The sequence below is a fragment of the Argentina anserina genome, chromosome 7 (genome assembly GCF_933775445.1).
Source record: "Argentina anserina chromosome 7, drPotAnse1.1, whole genome shotgun sequence".
Classification (NCBI taxonomy): domain Eukaryota; kingdom Viridiplantae; phylum Streptophyta; class Magnoliopsida; order Rosales; family Rosaceae; genus Argentina; species Argentina anserina.
In genome coordinates this window covers 12240369-12260473 of record NC_065878.1, presented here as the reverse complement: position 1 = coordinate 12260473, position 20105 = coordinate 12240369, and the positions used below count along the sequence as shown (strand labels likewise).

The following is a 20105-nucleotide window of genomic DNA, read 5'->3' as shown; positions in this document are numbered from 1 at the left end:
TTTGTGCTTCCCTTTATTTTATACGGCACCGTGGATTTTGGGTTTAATCATCATATGTGGTGCTATAGTGTTCAAGGCCTTCAAAATTTTGTTGAAGGTTTTGACTAGTAGTAAAATGGTAGCAATCAAACTTTTCTCAAACATTACCATATTGATCATTGTGGTCCATAATGATTAAGAACGTAGCCACCATCTCTTCAACACATATATACCTTATATATCTACCTATGTAGCACGAACATCCTTGGTTGTCCGCGTATTGCGTGTCGAAAATGAACACAGACACGTTAGGACACACTCTGATATGCCCCAACACGAGTCTGATATGCCCCGACACGCATACTCATGTTTGGACACGATGTCAACACGTCTGTATCCTCAACAGACACGCAATCAGACACACGAACAAGAAGGTGATGGGTCTGCCCAAAACTTATGTGATTTGGTAAATCCCAGAACAAGAAGGTCATGAGGTTTGAAGGTTTGTTGTGGATCGATCATTGTGAGGTTAACGTTCAATTGAAGGTGGGATTTGAGGTTGGCTAAAGAAGATGAGATCTGTGTGCATGTTGGGATTATGTTTAACCGAAGGGGGATTTGAGGTTGATTGAGAGGTGCAATCTTGGTGGTAGATGATAAGAGTAGATGTAATACCCTGATTTTTCGGGTTTGCGTTGTAAAAATTCTTGTAAGTCATTTAACTTGAGAATTGAATAAATCGCATTTTTTTTTTCGTTTTCTCGTCGATGTCAAACGAAACAAAAACCGACTTCGGAAATTTAAAATTTAAAAACGTTACGTTTCCGTGACTCGGGAGTCGACTTTTACTCCGTCACTCTTCTCCAACAACTTCACGAAAGTTGTAGAGCACGTCGATACGAGTTCGTGGACATATCACGCACCTTAATCAGACGTCGTACGTGAAAGTTATTATCGACAGAAATTGGTTTCCGATTTTGGAAATTTTATAAAAGGAGATTTTTAGGAAATCCTAGTTTCCAAAAACAGAAACTCTTTTTCTCTCTCCCTTACAACCTCTCTCTCCCTCTCGACCCCGACGCCCCCTCTCAAAAATTCCTTCGGCAATCTCACCTCACCGGCCACCGTGGCCCTATCCGCAGATCCCAAAGGCACCGCACAACCTCCAGCTCCCACCCTTGAATGCTACACGCCGCCACTCGCCGCGCCGAAGCGCCTTTGACGATTCAAACCTCCTACAACTCGCTGTCGTGCAAGCTCTATCTCTGGCGACGCAAGTGCTCAGGGATAGCTTCTCTCCGCTGATCCTCACCCCCCGGTGCCATCTGCAAACGATTTGTAACCGAATCACGTCGCACTTCAATCCACCACGAAATCAATCACCGTCGGCGTCTCGAGCTCCTGCGGCGACTTCCCGGCGTCCTAGGACCCGATTTAGGTAAAAAAACGTCTCCCTCCGTACGATCTACATTTTTTATGTTGAAATTGTTGTCATTGGATGTGGTTTCGGAGAAGGAGGTGGTGGCGCGTGTGTCGCCATCTGTGGCGGCGCGTGGGAGGTTTTGAAGTGGCAGGGAAACGGCTTTAGGCCGTGGAAGGGAGGAGGAGAGGACGTGAAAGAGTTTGGCCGGTGGTGGGCAAGCCATGCGCGAGTTTTGAGGTGGCTCGTGAGCACCACGCGCACCCACTGTGGGCGGCGCCTGAGTGCCACGCGCGGCTGTCAGAGCTCACGCGCCGCTACATGTGGCGGCGCGTGAACAATAGTTTTGTAAAAAGTAATTCCTATACAGCAAATTGTAAAAATAATTTTTGCACGGTAAAATTGTGGAAGTAATTTCTGAGCAGTAATTGTAAAAGTAATTTTCGAGCAGTAATTGTAAAAGTAATTTCTGAATAGTAAATTGGTGATTAGTATTTACGTGAACAATATTTACATGAACAGTAATTACGTAAAAACTGTAATATGCTGAACAGTAAACAATAGTACTGATTCGGCATCTGAGGTTTTACGTGATGTTTCTAACCATTTTATTATATAACTAGTGACCGATAAAACAAGTGAATGATTTGCTTTCAATATTGTGGAAATTACGCTCAGGAAAATAAGGTGAGTAAATCTCACTATGACGAGTCTACCCTTGGCGGTGATTCATATTTACGTTTTATTTAAAAGATCGAACTATGACATGTATACGATATAGTGAGTTATGTATGTGTATAAATGATAAATACGATACATATATATATGAGTCTCTATATTATATAATGTCACGTTCTTTTTTTCGAATGAGTTTTATTATAGTACCAATATTTATTTTACTTGAGTAAAAGTCGCTTGGTTGTTATACAATAACATGTGAGGATTGTATTGTACGTGGTTTTAACTTTGAGTCTTGTTAAAACATTTTTCTGTCTTCCGACGTGTTGGCAGTATCGGAACCAAGTCTTGGCCGGGTGATAGTTACGATTCAGTTAGAGCTCTAGTCTGTCTGCCAGTGTACTGCATGAGAGGTAACAGATGGGTTACTGGATCTCATGAGTAGGGCTCATCAACGAGCGACTGACGGGTCGGGCCGGGTATTTTCACAAATATGAAAATCCAAGCCCGCCCAACTAAAGCGGGCCTTGTGGGCTTGTATTAGAACAAAATATAATACTCTAATTTAAGGGTTTGAAATAAGGAAAGAATTATTAGAAAACATTCTAAAAAAAGTCACAAATAAATTCTAGTTTCGAAATATTGTCGATCGACACCAATAGATGTGATCGATCGATATATATATTTAGGGACTCTATAAAAATTTCATCCAATTCGGACCTCGTTTAACTGTCGGAATTTTCGGTTAACAAAAAAAAGTCGTTTTCACATAATAAAACCTCATTTACCGGAGCTTTGCCAAATTGGTTTTCTTCTTACGACCACGCACGATTGGGGACAAAAATTAGGTAATTTCAAATATGTAAACATTTTTGCGCATTCGCATCTTGGTAATGAGTACCCCTTTAAGGCATATTAGTGTTGTTTTTGGTTTATCGGAAATTCTGACGGTCAAACGTGGTCCGAATTAGATGAAATTTTAAAATGATCATTAAATATATATATTGATCACATCCGATGGTGTCGATCGATTCCATGAAATTCCCATCATATAATCGCTTCATAATGTGATAGTTTTATTATAAACCTAATATAAAGGTTATAATACATTAGTTGATACTTCAGCGATCGACAACTCCAATTCAAAATATAGTCGATCGACACTAGTAGATGTGATTGGTATATATATTTAGAGAACTCATAAAAATTTCGTCCGTTTTGGACATGATTTGACCGTTCGTACCAATTGTCAACTAAAAAAGAGGCGTTTTGACATATTAAAACCTTATTAACCGGGGATTTGTCAAATAGATTTGTTTAGTGCGACCGCGCACGATAGGTAATAAAAATTAGGTGATTTCAGATATGCAAACGACTTTCAGCTTTTGGCGTTCGCATATTTGTAATAGGTCGTCCCTTAGAGCATATTAATGGTGTTTTCAATTTACCGAAAATTCTGACGGTCAAACGAGGTTCAAATTGGATGAAATTTTAAAATAATCACTAAATATATATACTGATCACATCGGATGGTGTTGATTGATTCCGAGAAATTTACTTCATAAAGTTGCTTCATAATGTGATAGTTTTATTATAAACCTAATATAAATGTTATAATACATTAATAGACACTTCCGCGATCGACAACTCCAGTTCGAAATATGGTCGATCGACACCGGTAGATGTGATCCGTATATATATTTAGGGAACCCGTAAATATTTCGTCCGTTTTGGACATGGTTTGACCGTTCATACCAACAGTCAACTAAAAAAAGGCGTTTTAACGTATTGAAACCTCATTACCCGGGGCTTTGCCAAATAGATTTCTTCAGTTCGACTGCACACGATAGGTCAAAAAAATTAGGTGATTTCAGATATGCAAACGGCTTTCGGCATTCACATATTTGTAATAGGTCCTCCTTTAGGGCATATTAGTGGTGTTTTCGATTTACCGAAAATTCCGACTGTTAAACAAAGTCCGAATTGGATGAAATTTTTATAGGGTAACTAAATATATATATCAATCACATCGGCTGGTGACGATCAATCCAGAGAAGTTTCTTTCATATAATCGCTTCATAATGCAATAATTTTAATATAAACCTAATATAAAGGTTATGATACATTAGTGGACGCTTCAACGATCAATAACTCTAGTTTGAAATATGGTCAATCAAAACCAACAGATGTGATCAGTATATATATTTAGGGAACCCGTAAAAATTTCGTTAGTTTTGGATATTGTTTGAGATATTCAAATCCTCATTGATAGGGACTTTACCAAATGGGTTTCCATGGTGCGAAAGTACACAATCGGTGACAAAAATTAGGTGATTTCAGATATGCAAACGACTTTCAGTGTTCACATTTTGGTAATGGGTCTTCCCTTATGACATATTAGTGTTGTTTTCAGTTTACCGTAAATTCCGACGGTTAAACGAGTGCCGGGCCCATGGGCCGGGCCGGGTTTCACACCTCTAATTTAAGCCCGGCCATCTACCCACGGAAACGGGTTTTGGCGGGCTTTCTCGCGGGCTGGATTAGGTTTAAGCCCGTTGGGCTTGCGGGCCTCTGCAGGCTTTTTAGGTCTACGGGCGAAATGATGAGGCATACTCATGAGTACCCATATTTTTGTGGTATTCGTAACAGATGGGTTGCTCAATATCTGACGGCGTACTGCATAAGGGGTAACAGATGAGTACCTGGGTCTCATGAGTACCCGTATTATAAATGTAATTTGGGTAAACAGATGAGTTGCCCAATGTCTCATTAGTACATATATTTTCAGATATTTTTGGACATCCAGATGGGCCGTCATGTGTCTTATGAGTGCATTTATATTTACATATCATATGTATCTTCTTTTGTATACTATGTGTGTTATACTGTTGTGTCACACCCCGGGACAATTTCCGGTCCCGAAATGCAGTAGTAATCGCCGTAGTCCTAAGGTAGTACCAATCGATACAAGATTCTACACATCGACAACGCCAACTCACAACTATAAGGCTTTGGGGATAAGTAAATAATAGTAAATTTGGGTTAAAAACAAAGGAAGCTAAATTTATTGAATAAATACGAATAAGCGTAAGGTAGAAAATAAAATGAAAGTTCAAATATGACATGTGAAAAGTGCGTCATCATAATAAATACAGGCTAAAGGTAAACAACTGCACAACCGAAATGAAAAGTAATCGAGTATGCATAGTGCAATTGTTAATGTAGAAACGGAGATCGGGTAATTAAAAAGATACACCGGAAGCTGGCTCCTCGGTATCGAAAATGAACCACAAATGATGCAACGCCACTAGCACCTAGTCCAAGTCCTCGCGAACTGGCTGCCAGGTACCTGAAAAATAGGGGTGAGCACTCGTCCTCGCTAACCCAATGCGAGAGAGACGACCCAACCGTAGTTAGGTTTGAAAACTATATATATATATATATATATATATAAATATAACAATATATATAAATAGACCGTTAACGTAAAAACACTTAACGAAAGTCGAACCGAGACTATAACAAGTCTCGTAAAGTTTTAGGAAAAATCAAGTAAAATCATGTAGATGTAAAATATGCGACTCTGCTCGAAATATTAAATGCGCCGATGGAGTATATCCAATCCGACCGGCTCTAAGGTTCGCCTTCGGGCGGAAGATGTGAGCTGTGCATCGAAAGGTGCGGAGTTCAATTCTTTTTTGACGTGAATGAGAAAGATTTTGGGGAACCAAGGGTACAAGTTGATAATTCTGAAACGAGTCTTGACAGGTGCTCGGTTGAACCCGGCAGTGGTAGTGACATCAGAAGTGATGCCTCTGATGAAGATGAGGAATACCTTACAGTACTGGCCCAAGTTTTTAAAGGCGCAAACAGAATTGAGGACAATGAGGATTCATCCGGGGAGAGGTTCAATTCTTCGTCTGTAACTTGATTATAAAATTGACTAAATTTGGATTTAAACACTTGTATTAAAAAATTTGACGCTAATTGCAGGAAACCCCTGGAAAGTTGGTCGCAAGTAGTTAGAGCTACGTCGGGTCTGAAGCAAGGGTATCTGGATGATGGCTTTAACTGGTTCCGCTATATGGGGAGGGTAGACAGGTATTTAGCCTTATTTACATTGTCAATTAAATGAGCTAGATTTCTTAGTCTATTTAGTAGCATACTTCAAGCAGTTGTATTTCAGAACTTGGATGTCTGATATATAATTGTTTCTTCTATCAAACATCATAACATGATCGACTTGAACTCGTAACTTACTCTTTTTATTATTTCGATGAACTGTCTCTTTTCAACACTCAGCTCATAACGCTTTACAGTTCTTCATGCAGCTTAAAGTCCAAGCTGAACAAATAATGCACAAACATCTGTTTCTTTTCTCCTATAAAATCAAATTATTTGGCAGGAAGGAGTATTTATGTGATCATCGACCTGGCTGTTGGGCCGAAGCCATAGTGCCAACTCCCAATGACCCAACAATCCTGGAAATTACTTACGTTGGGAGGCACACTTGTTGGAAATTTCAACCAATGTTGACACACCAAGTATAAGAGTTACACCGGTTATGGGGATTGAAGGTCCTTCCGATGGCTTTCGGTGGAAAAAGTATGACCAAAAGGACATACCAGGAGCTGATTACCCTAGGTACATATTTCAGACGTTTCTTTATAATGTACGTAAGTGGTATAAATTTAGTACTGTAGTAGTATCCCTTTAAACCTTTTTCGATGTTGATTAAGGTCTCATATGAAACTAATGTCCCACAAACTGCTAATTTAATTTTACAACCTTGATCCATTTCATTTGGTAACATTAGATTGTTTATATTTGACAGTCTATTACGTATGCAATCCTCTTCATGTTGAAGGCTGCATGGCCGTAAAGGAAGTACAACGCTCCAATGATCAGAAATTCCTTAAAATTACTTACAGATTAAGGCACACATGTACACTACCCTCTACCAGCAGTGGACGGAGGGCCGATAGTAGTACCTCTGTGGCATCGAGTGTTCATGGCCAAGTTGTCGAATCACCAAGCTCACCAGGAGCCAATGTTCGTCGAGAAAATGTAATCATGACGACAATGTGAATATGTTACAAGATGGAAACTCACCGGATATGGTACGTTTCTCATTCACCCTATTTAAGTTCACACAACTTCTCTATTACATAATATCCCAAGTTCCCAACTAATACTGAAAAGTTGAATTCACCCCCTTTTCATTCTGTATCTCTTTTGAGGTATTGTAATGTTAATGACTGAATATCACTTGAACTTTACAATCAAATGCATGCAAAGGAATTAGCTAGCTAATTTGAGTTCTAAGCTAAACACTAGAGTGACTAGACATATGTTATATGTTGTCAGGAACATATTCACAATACCAAAGATGAACCCATAATCTCCAGAAAGAGGAAAAGAAGAGAGGGAGAGGGAGAAAAGAAGAAGAAAAAGAAGACGACGACACATGCTGTTGCTCTGATAGCAAAACCCCTAGCCGGCAAGAAGCTCAGGAAGCGAACTCTCAAGCTTGTCCGCAAAGCTGCCGAACAAAAATGCTTGAAGAGTGGAGTGAAGGAGGTGGTTAAAAGCATAAGGCGAGGTCAAAAGGGGTTATGTGTTATAGCTGGGAAAATTTCTCCTATCGATGTGATCACTCATGTTCCAGTCTTATGTGAAGAGGCTGGGATTCCATATGTTTATGTGTCCTCCAAAGATGTAGAAATTCATGCTGAGGTTTCAAACTCAAGTGTATTGATTCATTCGAATAATGATGCAAGAACAACATAGTTTACTGCATTTATACAAGAGAAAAACAAAGTCCCTAAACATTCCTCACAACATGGACCAGTGTTCCCTAATTGACAAACAGAAAAAAATAATCAACTCTATCACCATAAAACAAGGAGGAGATGACAGATAGATGAACGTGCAGAGCACGTAACAAAACCTAGCTGCTCCAAGCGGCATGATAGAACAACAACACTATCTCAATACTCCCCCTCAAGCTGGATTAAGAGAAAAACTTAATCCAAGCTTGGAAAGAAGAAGTTCAAACTGTGCAGAGGAAAGGATCTTGGTAAAGAGATCGGCAATTTGATCACAAGACTGGGTATACACAGTCTCGATAACCTTGGCTTGAACTTGATTTCTAATGAAGTGACAATCCACTTCAATGTGTTTGGTGCGTTCATGAAACACTGGATTGGCAGCAATATGCATGGCTGCTTGATTATCACAGTACAACACGATAGGAGAAGGATGTGAGATACCGAGTTCAAGCAATAAAACTTTCAGCCAAATGAGTTCACAAGCTACAGATGCCATAGCTCGATATTCTGCTTCAGTACTGCTCCTTGCCACAACTGATTGCTTCTTGCTCTTCCATGTAACAAGATTGCCTCCAACAAATGTGCAATAACCTGTGGTTGATTTTCAATCCAGTGCATTTCCTGCCCAATCTGAATCTGAATATCCAATAATCTGATAATGATCATTCTTGTTCATTGCTATGCCTCTACTCACAGTACCCTTCAAATAGCGCAAAATTCTCTTAACCATATTGAAATGAAAAGAGTTAGGAGAATGCATAAATTGGCTAAGCAGGCTCACTGCATAAGTGATATCAGGCCTTGTGATAATAAGGTATATCAGCTTGCCTACAAGGCGTTGATATAAGCTGATATCATCAAGGACTGTGCCTGGGGTGTCCAAACCAATTTTGCTGCATAAAGGGGTTCGTGCAGGCTTGCAATCAGACATTTCAGCTTCATGTAGAAGATCAACAACATACTTTCGTTGATTTAAGAACAGGCCAGTAGAGGTATGATGCATCTCAATTCCCAAAAAATAACTTAGAGAACCAAGATCCTTGATTGCAAATGCATTATGAAGAACAGACTTTAAGCTATGGATTTGACTTTCATTATTTCCTGCAACAATAAGATCATCAACATAGACAAGAACCACAAGTTTCCCAGAAGTACAGTTTTTCACAAATAAAGATGAATCAGAATGACTTATTTGGAACCCTGATGAGATGAGAACAGAACTAAGTTTGGAATACCAAGCTCAAGGTGATTATTTTAATCCATACAAGGCTTTGTGGAGCTTACAGACCATACCAACTTCATTCTCTCTTGGATGACCTGGAGAAATTTTCATATATACATCTTCTTCAAGGTCTCCATGCAGAAAGGCATTCTTGATATCCATCTGAGATAGAGACCAACCAGAATTTATAGCAATAGATAAAAGAACTCTTACTGTGTTCATCTTGGCTACTGGAGCAAAGGTTTCTTTATAGTCAACTCCAATGGTCTGTGTGAAACCCCTAGCTACTAATCGAGCTTTATGCCTTTCAAGAGAACCATCCGAGTTGTATTTGAGCTTATAAATCCATCTAGCACCAACAAGCTTCTGACCTTTGGGAAGAGGGACAATACTCCATGTCTTGTTGTCATCGAGGGCCTGAAGTTCATCTTGCATAACTTTCTGCCATTCAGGGTACTGTATTGCATCAGAAAAACTTCTTGGCTCATGATTTGTAAGAATTTTACTAAGGAAAGCACACTGAGCTGTATCAAGCCTATCAAGGCCAAGATTCACTGGATGTTTTGTGGTATATGTAACAAAATCTTTCAACCTTGTAGGAGGATTTCTGGTTCTAGGAGGATTTCTCCTAGGAACAATAGGATATGATGAACCAAGTAAGTCACTTCTAGTTGAAGTAGGAGAGAGCTGAGTATAGTCTTCTACATCAATGACTGCAGCCGGGTTCTCTATGATCATCATCAGTGACAGGAGAATGAAGTTCTTGAGTTGTTGTATCATCTTCCACAGTCTCATTAAATTCTGAATGCATTGAAGAAGGAAATAAATCCCTGAGATACTCCCCCTGAGACTGAACATTAGTAGCACAATAGAAAGGAAGATTTTCATGAAATTGCACATCTCTGGATACAACTATTTTTCTGGTTACAGGATTGTAACACTTGTATCCTTTCTGTGTAGATGAATATCCAAGGAACATACATTTTACTGCTCTCGGATCAAATTTATCTCTTTTATTAGCTTGAACATGCACAAAACAAATGCAGCCAAAAGTTCTGAGATGGCTAATGTCAATTTTCCTTCCCTTAAGTACCTCAAATGGAGATTTAAAATCAAGAACACTGCTAGGTAGTCTGTTTATCACGTATGCAGCAGTTTGAACTGCATGAGACCAAAATCTTTTTGGAACTTGATTTTGAAGCAGTAAAGCCCTAGCTTTTTTCAGTAAATCTCGATATTTTCTTTCTGCAATTCCATTTTGTTGTGGTGAGTCAACACAACTGGTTTGATGTATAATGCCATGTTCACTTAGATAATTAGCCATGGTATTAGAAGTGTACTCAGTTCCATTATCAGATCTCAGAATAGATATTGAAGAGTTAAAATGATTTTTAACAAGATTATGAAAATCCTGAAAACTCTTAAAAACTTCACTTTTGTATTTCAACAAATAAATAAAAGTAGAACGAGTGTAATCATCAATGAAAGTCACATAGAAACGATATCCATCATATGAATTCACTGAGGCAGGACCCCATACATCATAGTGAACAAGCTCAAAAGGCTTGGTTGCTCGAGAGTGTGAAATAGGAAAGGGAGATCTAGTCTGTTTTGACAAATGACAAATTTCACACTCATGAGCAACCTTACAGAAATTGTTTTGGAATATCTTAGACAAAACATGATATGATGGATGACCAAGTCGGTTGTGCCACAAAAGTTCCTGAGAAGCTGACTCGAAAGAGGAAAGAAAGCATTCTGAAAAACTGGATGGTCTTGGATTTGTGAAGATATAATATAGACCATTCAAAAAGAATCCCTCATCAATCTTCATCTTGGTTACTTGGTCCTAAAAAATGAGATTATTGGATGAAAAAATGGCAAGACAATTTAGTAACCGAGTTGATTTTCCAACTGAGAGAAGTTTAAAAGGGAAAGATGGCACAAACAAAACATCTGACTTAACATTTTTTGAAAACAGCTGTAGTTTTCCTTTACCACAGACAGGAACTGAATTTCCATTTGCAATGGAGATATGAGAAGGTTTTTTTAATTTTTCAAAATCCATCAGATTTGAAGAATCATTTGTAATATGTTCTGAGGCTCCTGAGTCCACTATCCAAACATCACCAATCTTGCTTATATCTAAGGCAGTTGATAAAGCAGCAATAATACCTGGAATATCGTTTTTTGGAGCAAAATCAGAATTTTCTAAAAAACCTGCAAATTTGCCAAGTAATGCGGTTGTATTTTCACTGCTACTTATTCCTCCTTGCTTGCTATTAATGAAGTTGGCAAACTCGTTGATAAGAGTTATTGGATTAGAGGTGAAGTTCACAATTGGCTCTGTGGCACTGCACATATTTGCCTTGGGAGTAGACTTATGGCCTTTATGGTTTTCATTCCACTTAGGCTTCAATTCAGGATGAAGAATCCAACATGATTCCCTCAGATGACCAATTCCAGCTCTCCCAATGGATTTACAGTGAGTGCAAGACAATTCAGGTCTTTTCCCTTTGTACACTCGAGTATTTGCAGCAGGCTGGCTTGCAGTAAAGGCTCTAGCATCAGCACTTCTTGATCCTACTTCTACATTCATGACTTTTCTTCGAGTTTCTTCACTGTGTATGACATTAGTAACAATGGAGAGCTTTGGAAATTTTGCACTCATCAAGAGATGGCTCCTTAAATCCTCATATTCTGGTCCAAGACTGGCTAAAAGTGGAAAGACTTTGTCTTCATCAGCTCTTTTCTTCAATATAGCTCCATCAGTTGTAAAAGGTCTGAGAATATCAATCTCATTCCATTTAGATTTTAAGATACCAAGATGTTGAACAAAAGAATTGGTACCTTGTTGAAGGTCAAATAACTCTCTCTGCAGCTGAAAAACTCTTGCAGCATTATTGACACTTCCATAAAGTTCCTTTAATGCTTCCCACAAGTCGAATGCAGACTCATGATAGTTGAACACTTCTGCAATACTTGGTTCCATAGAGTTGAGAATCCATGCTCGAACCTGCTGATCCTTGCTCAATTCTTTATCATAACTTTCAGCATCAGCTGCTGAAAACTTGTTTTCTTTAATGTAGCTCATTCTAGATCTTCCTCCAATGGCAAGCTCCATGTTTCTCGACCAATTCAAGTAGTTAAACTGATTGAGTCTGGTGGCCACAATGCTCTGATTCGAACCTGCATCAACATACTCAGTTCTTATTGGTGAAGGATCAAAGGAAAAGATTTCAGAGCTACTAACAGGACCTTAATTTTGATGTGCCATGATTAGCTAAGAGGATGAGATAATGGTTGGAAGAGCAGAAACAGGTCCTATGAGGATCACTGCTCTGATACCATGTAGAAATTCATACTGAGGTTTCAAACTCAAGTGTATTGATTCATTCGAATAATGATGCAAGAACAACATAGTTTACTGCATTTATACAAGAGAAAAACAAAGTCCCTAAACATTCCTCACAACATGGACCAGTGTTCCCTAATTGACAAACAGAAAAAACTAATCAACTCTATCACCATAAAACAAGGAGGAGATGACAGATGGATGAATATGTAGAGCACGTAACAAAACCTAGCTGCTCCAAGCTGCATGACAGAACAACAACACTATCTCAATAAAAGAAGAACTTGCTACTGCAGGGGCAACCAAGAGGCCAAGATGCTGCGTTCTGGTGATGACCAAGCCCACCAAGGGTGAGTTAGCACAAGAAGAACAAGAGAAACTAAACGCGGACTATGATCGTGTTGCGGGAGAAGTTTCTGCACTTTATTCCTCCACACTTTTCTGAATGCTGGGGAATTTAATTTCCCCTTGTGCTATTGACTATCTTGTATGAGGTTTTTCCTTTCTTAGTGCCTCCGAGTGCGATGGCCTTCGTAGTTAGTTTGTTTCAGCAAATATCAACAGAAAGTGTGGTTACTGGTATCGCTTAAATTAATTGCATTTATCCCCTCTGCCCCTTTCCACTCGAGATGAAATTGATGAGATGCGATCAACTTAAATATCGACTTAGAGAATCTCTAAAAGAGGGTGTTTTTTTCTCTAAAATAGAGATAATAATACTATTACATATATGAGCCGTTGGAGATGCTCTGAGAGGACTAAGACAACAGCAACAATTCGAGCTTATAAATGAACATGTATAAAGCCACTCTCTCACAATCACACTTTCAATAACTGTCACCTGGAGTTCATCAGCCTTTTTCACTGCAAAGCAATACCTCCGGTGACTGTACTGTTTTCACTTTTGAATCAAACATTTTCACTAGCTAGAGAGAGCTCATATCAATAACATAAATATAGTAGAATAGTCACTTGAATCAGCATCTTCATTATTATTATCAGCATCTTGGTGTATCACTGATCTTCATCATCATTAAGGGACTAACTTATATGGCATCCTACGCCTTCAGATTATTCTGAAAGGATATAAATAATTTAATTAGTCTATTAAATATGCTAATTAGCTACAACAATTGCCAAACGAATGATAAGTCAAACCGGGTGATAAGATTTAGTCAAAGTAGTCCGGGCCTTCAATTCCAGAAGAGCTCGTGGACCTCTCCAGTTTGACTTCAGTTTGAGGCCCACTGCAAAGGTTGGGACTTGGGCTCTTTGGGCCTAGGTTGGGGTGATTAGGTTTATCTCATGGTAGGCTTTGATCTGTTTGGCCGAGGCCTGTTTTTTGTTTTTGTTTTAGGTTTGGTTTTGTCGTGTAGGGTGTCAGGTATGGTTGGGTTTTAAGTCGTTAGGTGTGACATGTTTATAGTGCATGTCATCTCTACAGATGATTTAATCATCGGTTTATTTTTATTATCAATGTATGGAGGGTTGTCTCTGGTATATGCTAGCAGTTTTGGTATATAGTACTTAGTAAAACGCATTTTTTCTTGAGATTGGCCGTGAGGAGATATTTAATGTTTTGGATTACTTTAGGTTATAGTTGAATCTTTTAGGTTCTTGTCCACTGTAATTGCTAGTTTTTTCGGTAAAGGGGAGTGTGTGACACTTTACATATGTTCATCAATATGATCTCCCTCATGTCATAACTCTTGGATCCTATTAATATACATTTACTTTTCTAAAAAAGGAGCTCATATAACATTTCTGTTTCTGGAGTGGAACCAAACCGAGTGCTTAGCCATTAACAAGCCATGGAATTAATATCTACTATGTAACCTCATTACATATATATATATAAACCTAACTGTCTAATGATCCATCTAGCAAGGCCAGTTCTATTACATGGTGTCTTTATTTCTTTTTCTTGAATACTATTAAATAATTGGACAGTTTTTGTATCACTGTTGGTTAATAGCTCTATAGTTTAACACATTTTAAAAATAAATTGAGGCCTTGAGGGAGTGAATTATCCCTCTTTTCTAGCCAAATTCTAAATTCTTTGATTTTTTTTTCTTTAATGGTTGGAACCAGGAAATAAAGAAATCTAAATGATTAAATTTTCACTGAATTCCAGCCATAAAAAAAAAAAGCAAAGAATAGCATGTGCCAAACACTATAGGCACGACAACATTTGTAATCGTGACTATTTGTATGACCATAAGCTTGTTTATGTATAGAAATTCCTACACAGACTTTATACATTTTTTCGATGTGCATATTGGTATCGCTAAAATGAATAACATTTTTCTGCTCCACTTCTCAATTTTTGCTCTCTCTCTCTCTCATATTGTCTAGAGAGGTCCTTGGAGTTTGTCACACGGTCAGACCCATCCATGATTGAGTATCCGTTATATTGATTGAGGTCTAACAGACAAAAGTTGATCGTGACCATCTTAAGATACTCAGATGATGAAGATAGACAAACCAAACCATACAGAGATTCCATGAGAACTTGATTCTTTTGTTTTTTTTTTTGTTTTGGCAAGATGAGAGCTACTTGATTCTGGAAGCAGCCATATTAGTTGCTAAAGACTAATGACCTGGTCAGCGTGACCCATAGTGGAAATATATGCATGTCGTTTGTATTAGAGTTCAACTTCATACCATCACTTCAATAAAAAAAAAAACTTCATAATATCACCGGTTTTGGGGAAGCTGTGTACCTCCTTCACTTTTCTTCCTGAAGGTTCAACAATGTTGCAAATCCAACTGAAGGATAAACTCGTCGATCTAATTGTGACTGTATGAACCGGTTTGCGAAACAATGAATGTATGTGCCAAGAAAAATGACCCATCGATTGCGAGTTGGGAATCATCCAACTTGGTAGTGTGCAAAAGAATAGCAAACTGATACAACTGGCCTAAATGGCAACTTGAAAATGTTCCTCATGAGCTTAAGAACACAGCACCTCACACGTTGGCGTCACTCATTTACTCGAACTTCTTGATTGATTTTGATCTTATAGACTCTGTATCTTACACCACGTTCAGTTAATCATAACATGATTTACAATGTCATTTCTTCGAGCCAAATTGATAGAAACTGGTTTGTAAAAGGATGAATTCATACCGATAAACTAAAAAAAATGGAAACCTGAAGTGCTCCTAATCAAGCTAAAAAGATTAAAGCAGCATGACATATGGACCCAAGAGGTCAATTCAAGCAATCCATATGGAACCAAATTACTTGATTCTTAAGAAAACCAATCTTGCTGACAAGTTAAAGCAGGCATATATACCAAACTCATCTCATAAGGGTTAAACAGGCGAGTATCTCCACATTGTGACAGGCCATAGAAGATTAATAGAAAAAATTGATGAAACTCCACATATATAAGTATATAACTCATGTAAAGACTAACAGAACAAGCAGAAAACTACTCCCACTTGAAAGTTTCTCAGGTCCATATCACTGTCAAAAGACCAGAGACAAAGGGGAAGACGACCTTTACAAATCAGCAGGCTTTCCATGGTGTATACCCTGGCATCAATTTCTGCCTATAGTTCCTGAGGCATCATATTCTCTTTATAATAATCACGATGATTCAATTTCCCTGCAACTTACCCTCCATTAATATACAAACCATTCTTCTCTTCTGGAATCAATAAACTTGCAGAGCACGAATTTGAATATATGAAAGAAAAAGGAAAATGATTTGTGCAGGGGCAACTATTGAACATACTACTTATGTAGCCTATGACTCTTCACTGACCCATACACAAAAATGGTAATGTGGCTCAAAAAAGAATGAGAAATTTACTAGAGGCAACGGTGAAAATGCAAAATAGAGTAACGGTTTTTCCAAGGCACAAAGGAGCAAAATGAGAAATGTAAAGTCTGGACTTCAAAGAAATTGGAGGTAGAAAGTAATTTGTACAAAAAAATCTTTGGATTTTTAACCTTGAGATTTGGTTATGTAAGTGCATATTCCAGACTACTTTTGGAACTGGATGTTGCTACAATAGTGGTGAATGTAATTGGGAAGTTTCTTCTTTTCAACATCAAGTGTCATTGCCTTGCATAAATTTAATAACGGCAAAATGGGGAGAAAACAAGATGCTACAGGCAGAAACTAATACACTTAAATATGACTGTCTCGTAACTAGAAGAACCAGAATAATGAGGGGTTTAACAAATAAACTTACCATGTTATTGTGATTAATTCTCAGCTATTCCTCGAGATTCAAATATAGATAATAAACCCTGACAGAATATATACACAATAATGTCAATATAAACCAGAAAGTTTAATGAATCAGAGTGTAACTGACATGGATAATATCTGTCCTCAACTGTAAGCCATAGCAAAAGCAAAAGGCATGCAGGACTGTAACTTGACAACCGCAGGCTGATACAGAGAGGTTTAGCGTGCAGGGTAACAAAGTCAGCTGCAAGTCTCCTTAAAAGACAACAGTTACGGATTCATGAACACAAACTATATATAAAGGATACTTTAAGCTTATAAGCTGATACGAATAACCATAATATTGTGTGCTCTGTTATTGAATTGCATAGCAATGATACATGTCCACCAATTAGCATATGCTCTATCAGTCATGAAGTATACAATGCCGAAGATACAATAATTACATTCCAAGAAAAAGAAAGAGATGATCCTCATTTTCTCTTAATACAGAACGGGAGTGCTCAGAAAACAATGTCCCCCAACCACAAAACTTCTTCAATGTAGTTCACAACGTTTCCTCCCAATATGGCATTAATCATTAAGATATATGGAAAAACCGATACTCGGGGAAATGACAGAAATGTTAAAAAACAATCGTAAGAATTATAATGAACAAGAATTCAACGGATCTAACCACACAATCAAAAGAATCTTTCAGCCAGCAGCCTTCTTCCCGCCATTATAGTAAGTCAGGTACCACCTAACAAACTTCTTCAACCCCGTCTGCAGATCAGTCGTGGGCTTATACCCGAGCTCCCTCTGCGCAGAGCTAATATTGGCATGAGTAAACTGAACATCCCCATTACGCGGCAACTTCAAAATACTCCTCTTCGCCTTCACCTTCAACAGCCTCTCCAAAATAGTAACAAGATCCGACACCGGCACAGGAGACGTATTCCCCAAATTGAACACCCTCAACTGCGCCGGTCCCTTCTTCTTCCCCCCACTCCCAGTACTCTTCTCCGCAGTGTCCAGCGACGCCAGGCAGCCCTTCACAATGTCATCAATGTAGGTAAAATCCCTGGCGACGGTCCCATGATTAGCAGCCTCAAAAATCGGAATCGTCTTCCCCTTCAATATGTCCCTAGTGAAAAAGAAGTAGGCCATGTCCGGCCTGCCCCAAGGACCATAAACTGTAAAGAACCTTAATCCGGTAAGCGAAAGGCCGTAAATGTGATTGTAAGTATGAGCAATCTCCTCGCCGGCTTTCTTAGTAGCAGCATACAAACTAGCAGGCTGATCAGTCCTATCTCTCTCCGAAAATGGGACCTTAGTGTTGAGACCATAGACAGAGCTAGAGCTGGCCCAAACTATAGCAGGTTGAGGATTTGCGTTCTTACATACTTCTAGAAGATTAACAAGGCCGGCAATATTACTATGAACATAAGACCCGGGATTCTCCATGGCGTACCTTACGCCGGCTTGGGCAGCCAAATGCATGACGTGGGTGAAGGCCACGACCTCGAAGAGCTTGGAGAGCAACGACACGTCGTTAATGTCGCCCTCGACGATGAAGACGCCGGAGCGCTCGAGGAGGGCCTGGCGGGCGCGCTTGAGGGAGGGGTCGTAGTAGTCGTTGAAGGAGTCGAGGCCGAGGACGCCGTCGCCCCGGCGCTTGAGGGCGGCGGAGACGTGGGTGCCGACAAAGCCGGAGGCGCCGGTGACGAGGACGGAGATGCCGCTGCGGGAGCGGACGCGGGCGGAGGACCGGACGCGCTTCTCCCAGGCGGCGCCGCCCCAGTTGTAGGTGCGGAGGGAGCGGCGGGAGTGGTCGCCGGCGGCGGCGGAGGAGGGCGGGGAGCGGAAGAAGAAGAGGAGGATTAGGGCGAGGAAGACGAGGGACCAAAATGTGAGCTTGGCGAGGGAGCTGTGCCACCGCACGCGGTGGATGTAGGGCTTGAACTTTCCCGGCGTCGGAGGGCCGTTGTCAAGATGAGACATTTGCTTGAGCTGGGTCATCTATTCGGGTCGGATTAGGGTTTCGGCAACTGGGTCGGGTCTGAATTTGGTCTCAGATGAGAAAAGGTGAGGCCTTTAGCGGTTGTGTTCTTTGGGTCTTCTTGGAGATATTGTGTTCTTTCTTTCTTTTCTTTGTTTTATCTTTTTGGGTTTATAGAGAAGAAGAAGAAGAAGAAGAAGAAGAAGAAGAAGGAAGAAGAAGAAAAAGAAGAGAGTAAGCAAGAAAGTTCAAAGCTTTGATTTTTATGGGGTTAGGTAATAATGGAGGGATCAAGAAGACTAAGGCTTGAAGTAATAATTGGAGGAGAGGTGAGTGACTAATGGAGGATGAAGAAGGAGACAAAAGGGGTTTGGGTGAGGAAGAAAAAATTGGGGGAGATTTTCTGTAAATTTTTGGTCACATTTTGGGGGATTCAACATGAGCAAAAATTTCCAGGGAGCAGAAAATCAAAAGAGTAAAAATGGGAAAAGGAAAAAAAATTGAAAAGAGTGGAGGTTGGAGGAATGGAGTAGTAAAATTTGAGTAGCCAATTAAAGGCAAGGACTAAAACTTGATTGGTGGGCAAACACCTCTAAATTTTTGCCACCATTTATTTTTGGGATATCTATTTTGTGTGCTCTAAATTTAGGTTAGTTTTACAGTGTTTTCAAGAGTTTGGGGGAGGTGGTTTGTTGGAGGATGGTGTGGATGATATTTTTGTTTTTTATGTTGTTTATATGGGGTCATATACCTGGGATGATGACTGTTTTTCATTGTATTTTGACTAATTAGAGGTAAACTAACTGAAATTTTTGTTAAAACATAAATCATTTAACAGCTATTTAGTTTTGCTTTGTGACAACTTTCTTTTTTCTATTGGGGAAACGGCTGGATTGCTCACTTTGTTGTAACTGGATTTTAGTTTTTTGAAGGATGTGAGAGGTAGGGATTGGGAACTGCTGAACTCCAGTTCTCTCATTAATTGAGATCCATGATGTATTGATGGTGATGATTAGGGTATAAATTATTACACTAAAATATCTATTAATTTCATAACCTACATCACTTCAATTAATAACTGCAGATCATGCCCCTTGATCACTGGTCATTTATAATTATAGATCATTGATTTTTATCATTTCATATTTTTTTCGGCCTTAAAAATCATATATATTTTTTTTCATTTTATGCGCTCGAAAATTCATATCTCTACAAAAAACAGATTTCTGGACTACCGGGTTGGAACCATTTCACATGGGCCCGTCAGAAATTAGTCTCATACATGAGGTATTACCTTCAGATGTGGGAATATCCTGATGCCCAGTTTCTAGACTGACCCCTCCGCTTCGATATGCAACGGTATATCACCGTAGAGCATTGAAAAGTTTTCCTCAGTTGGGTTTATTTTCGGGCTCCACATAAGAAATGTCTTAA

General features: G+C 39.2%; 2 protein-coding genes across 2 annotated transcripts; one reads left to right on the top strand and one right to left on the bottom strand.

Moving 5' to 3' along the window:
* The first annotated feature begins 6202 nt into the window (after positions 1–6202).
* Positions 6203–7867, top strand: LOC126802219 (H/ACA ribonucleoprotein complex subunit 2-like protein). The gene is made up of 3 exons (XM_050529811.1): positions 6203–6721; positions 6912–7197; positions 7445–7867. Exons 2-3 carry the CDS (start codon positions 7168–7170, stop codon positions 7865–7867), a joined length of 453 nt encoding a protein of 150 aa, XP_050385768.1. The 5' UTR covers positions 6203–6721; positions 6912–7167.
* Positions 7868–17043: 9176 nt separating this feature from the next.
* LOC126801939 (UDP-glucuronate 4-epimerase 3) lies at positions 17044–18874 on the bottom strand. Its single transcript, XM_050529438.1, has one exon. It carries the CDS (start codon positions 18689–18691, stop codon positions 17387–17389), a length of 1305 nt encoding a protein of 434 aa, XP_050385395.1. The 5' UTR covers positions 18692–18874; the 3' UTR covers positions 17044–17386.
* Positions 18875–20105: the final 1231 nt, after the last annotated feature.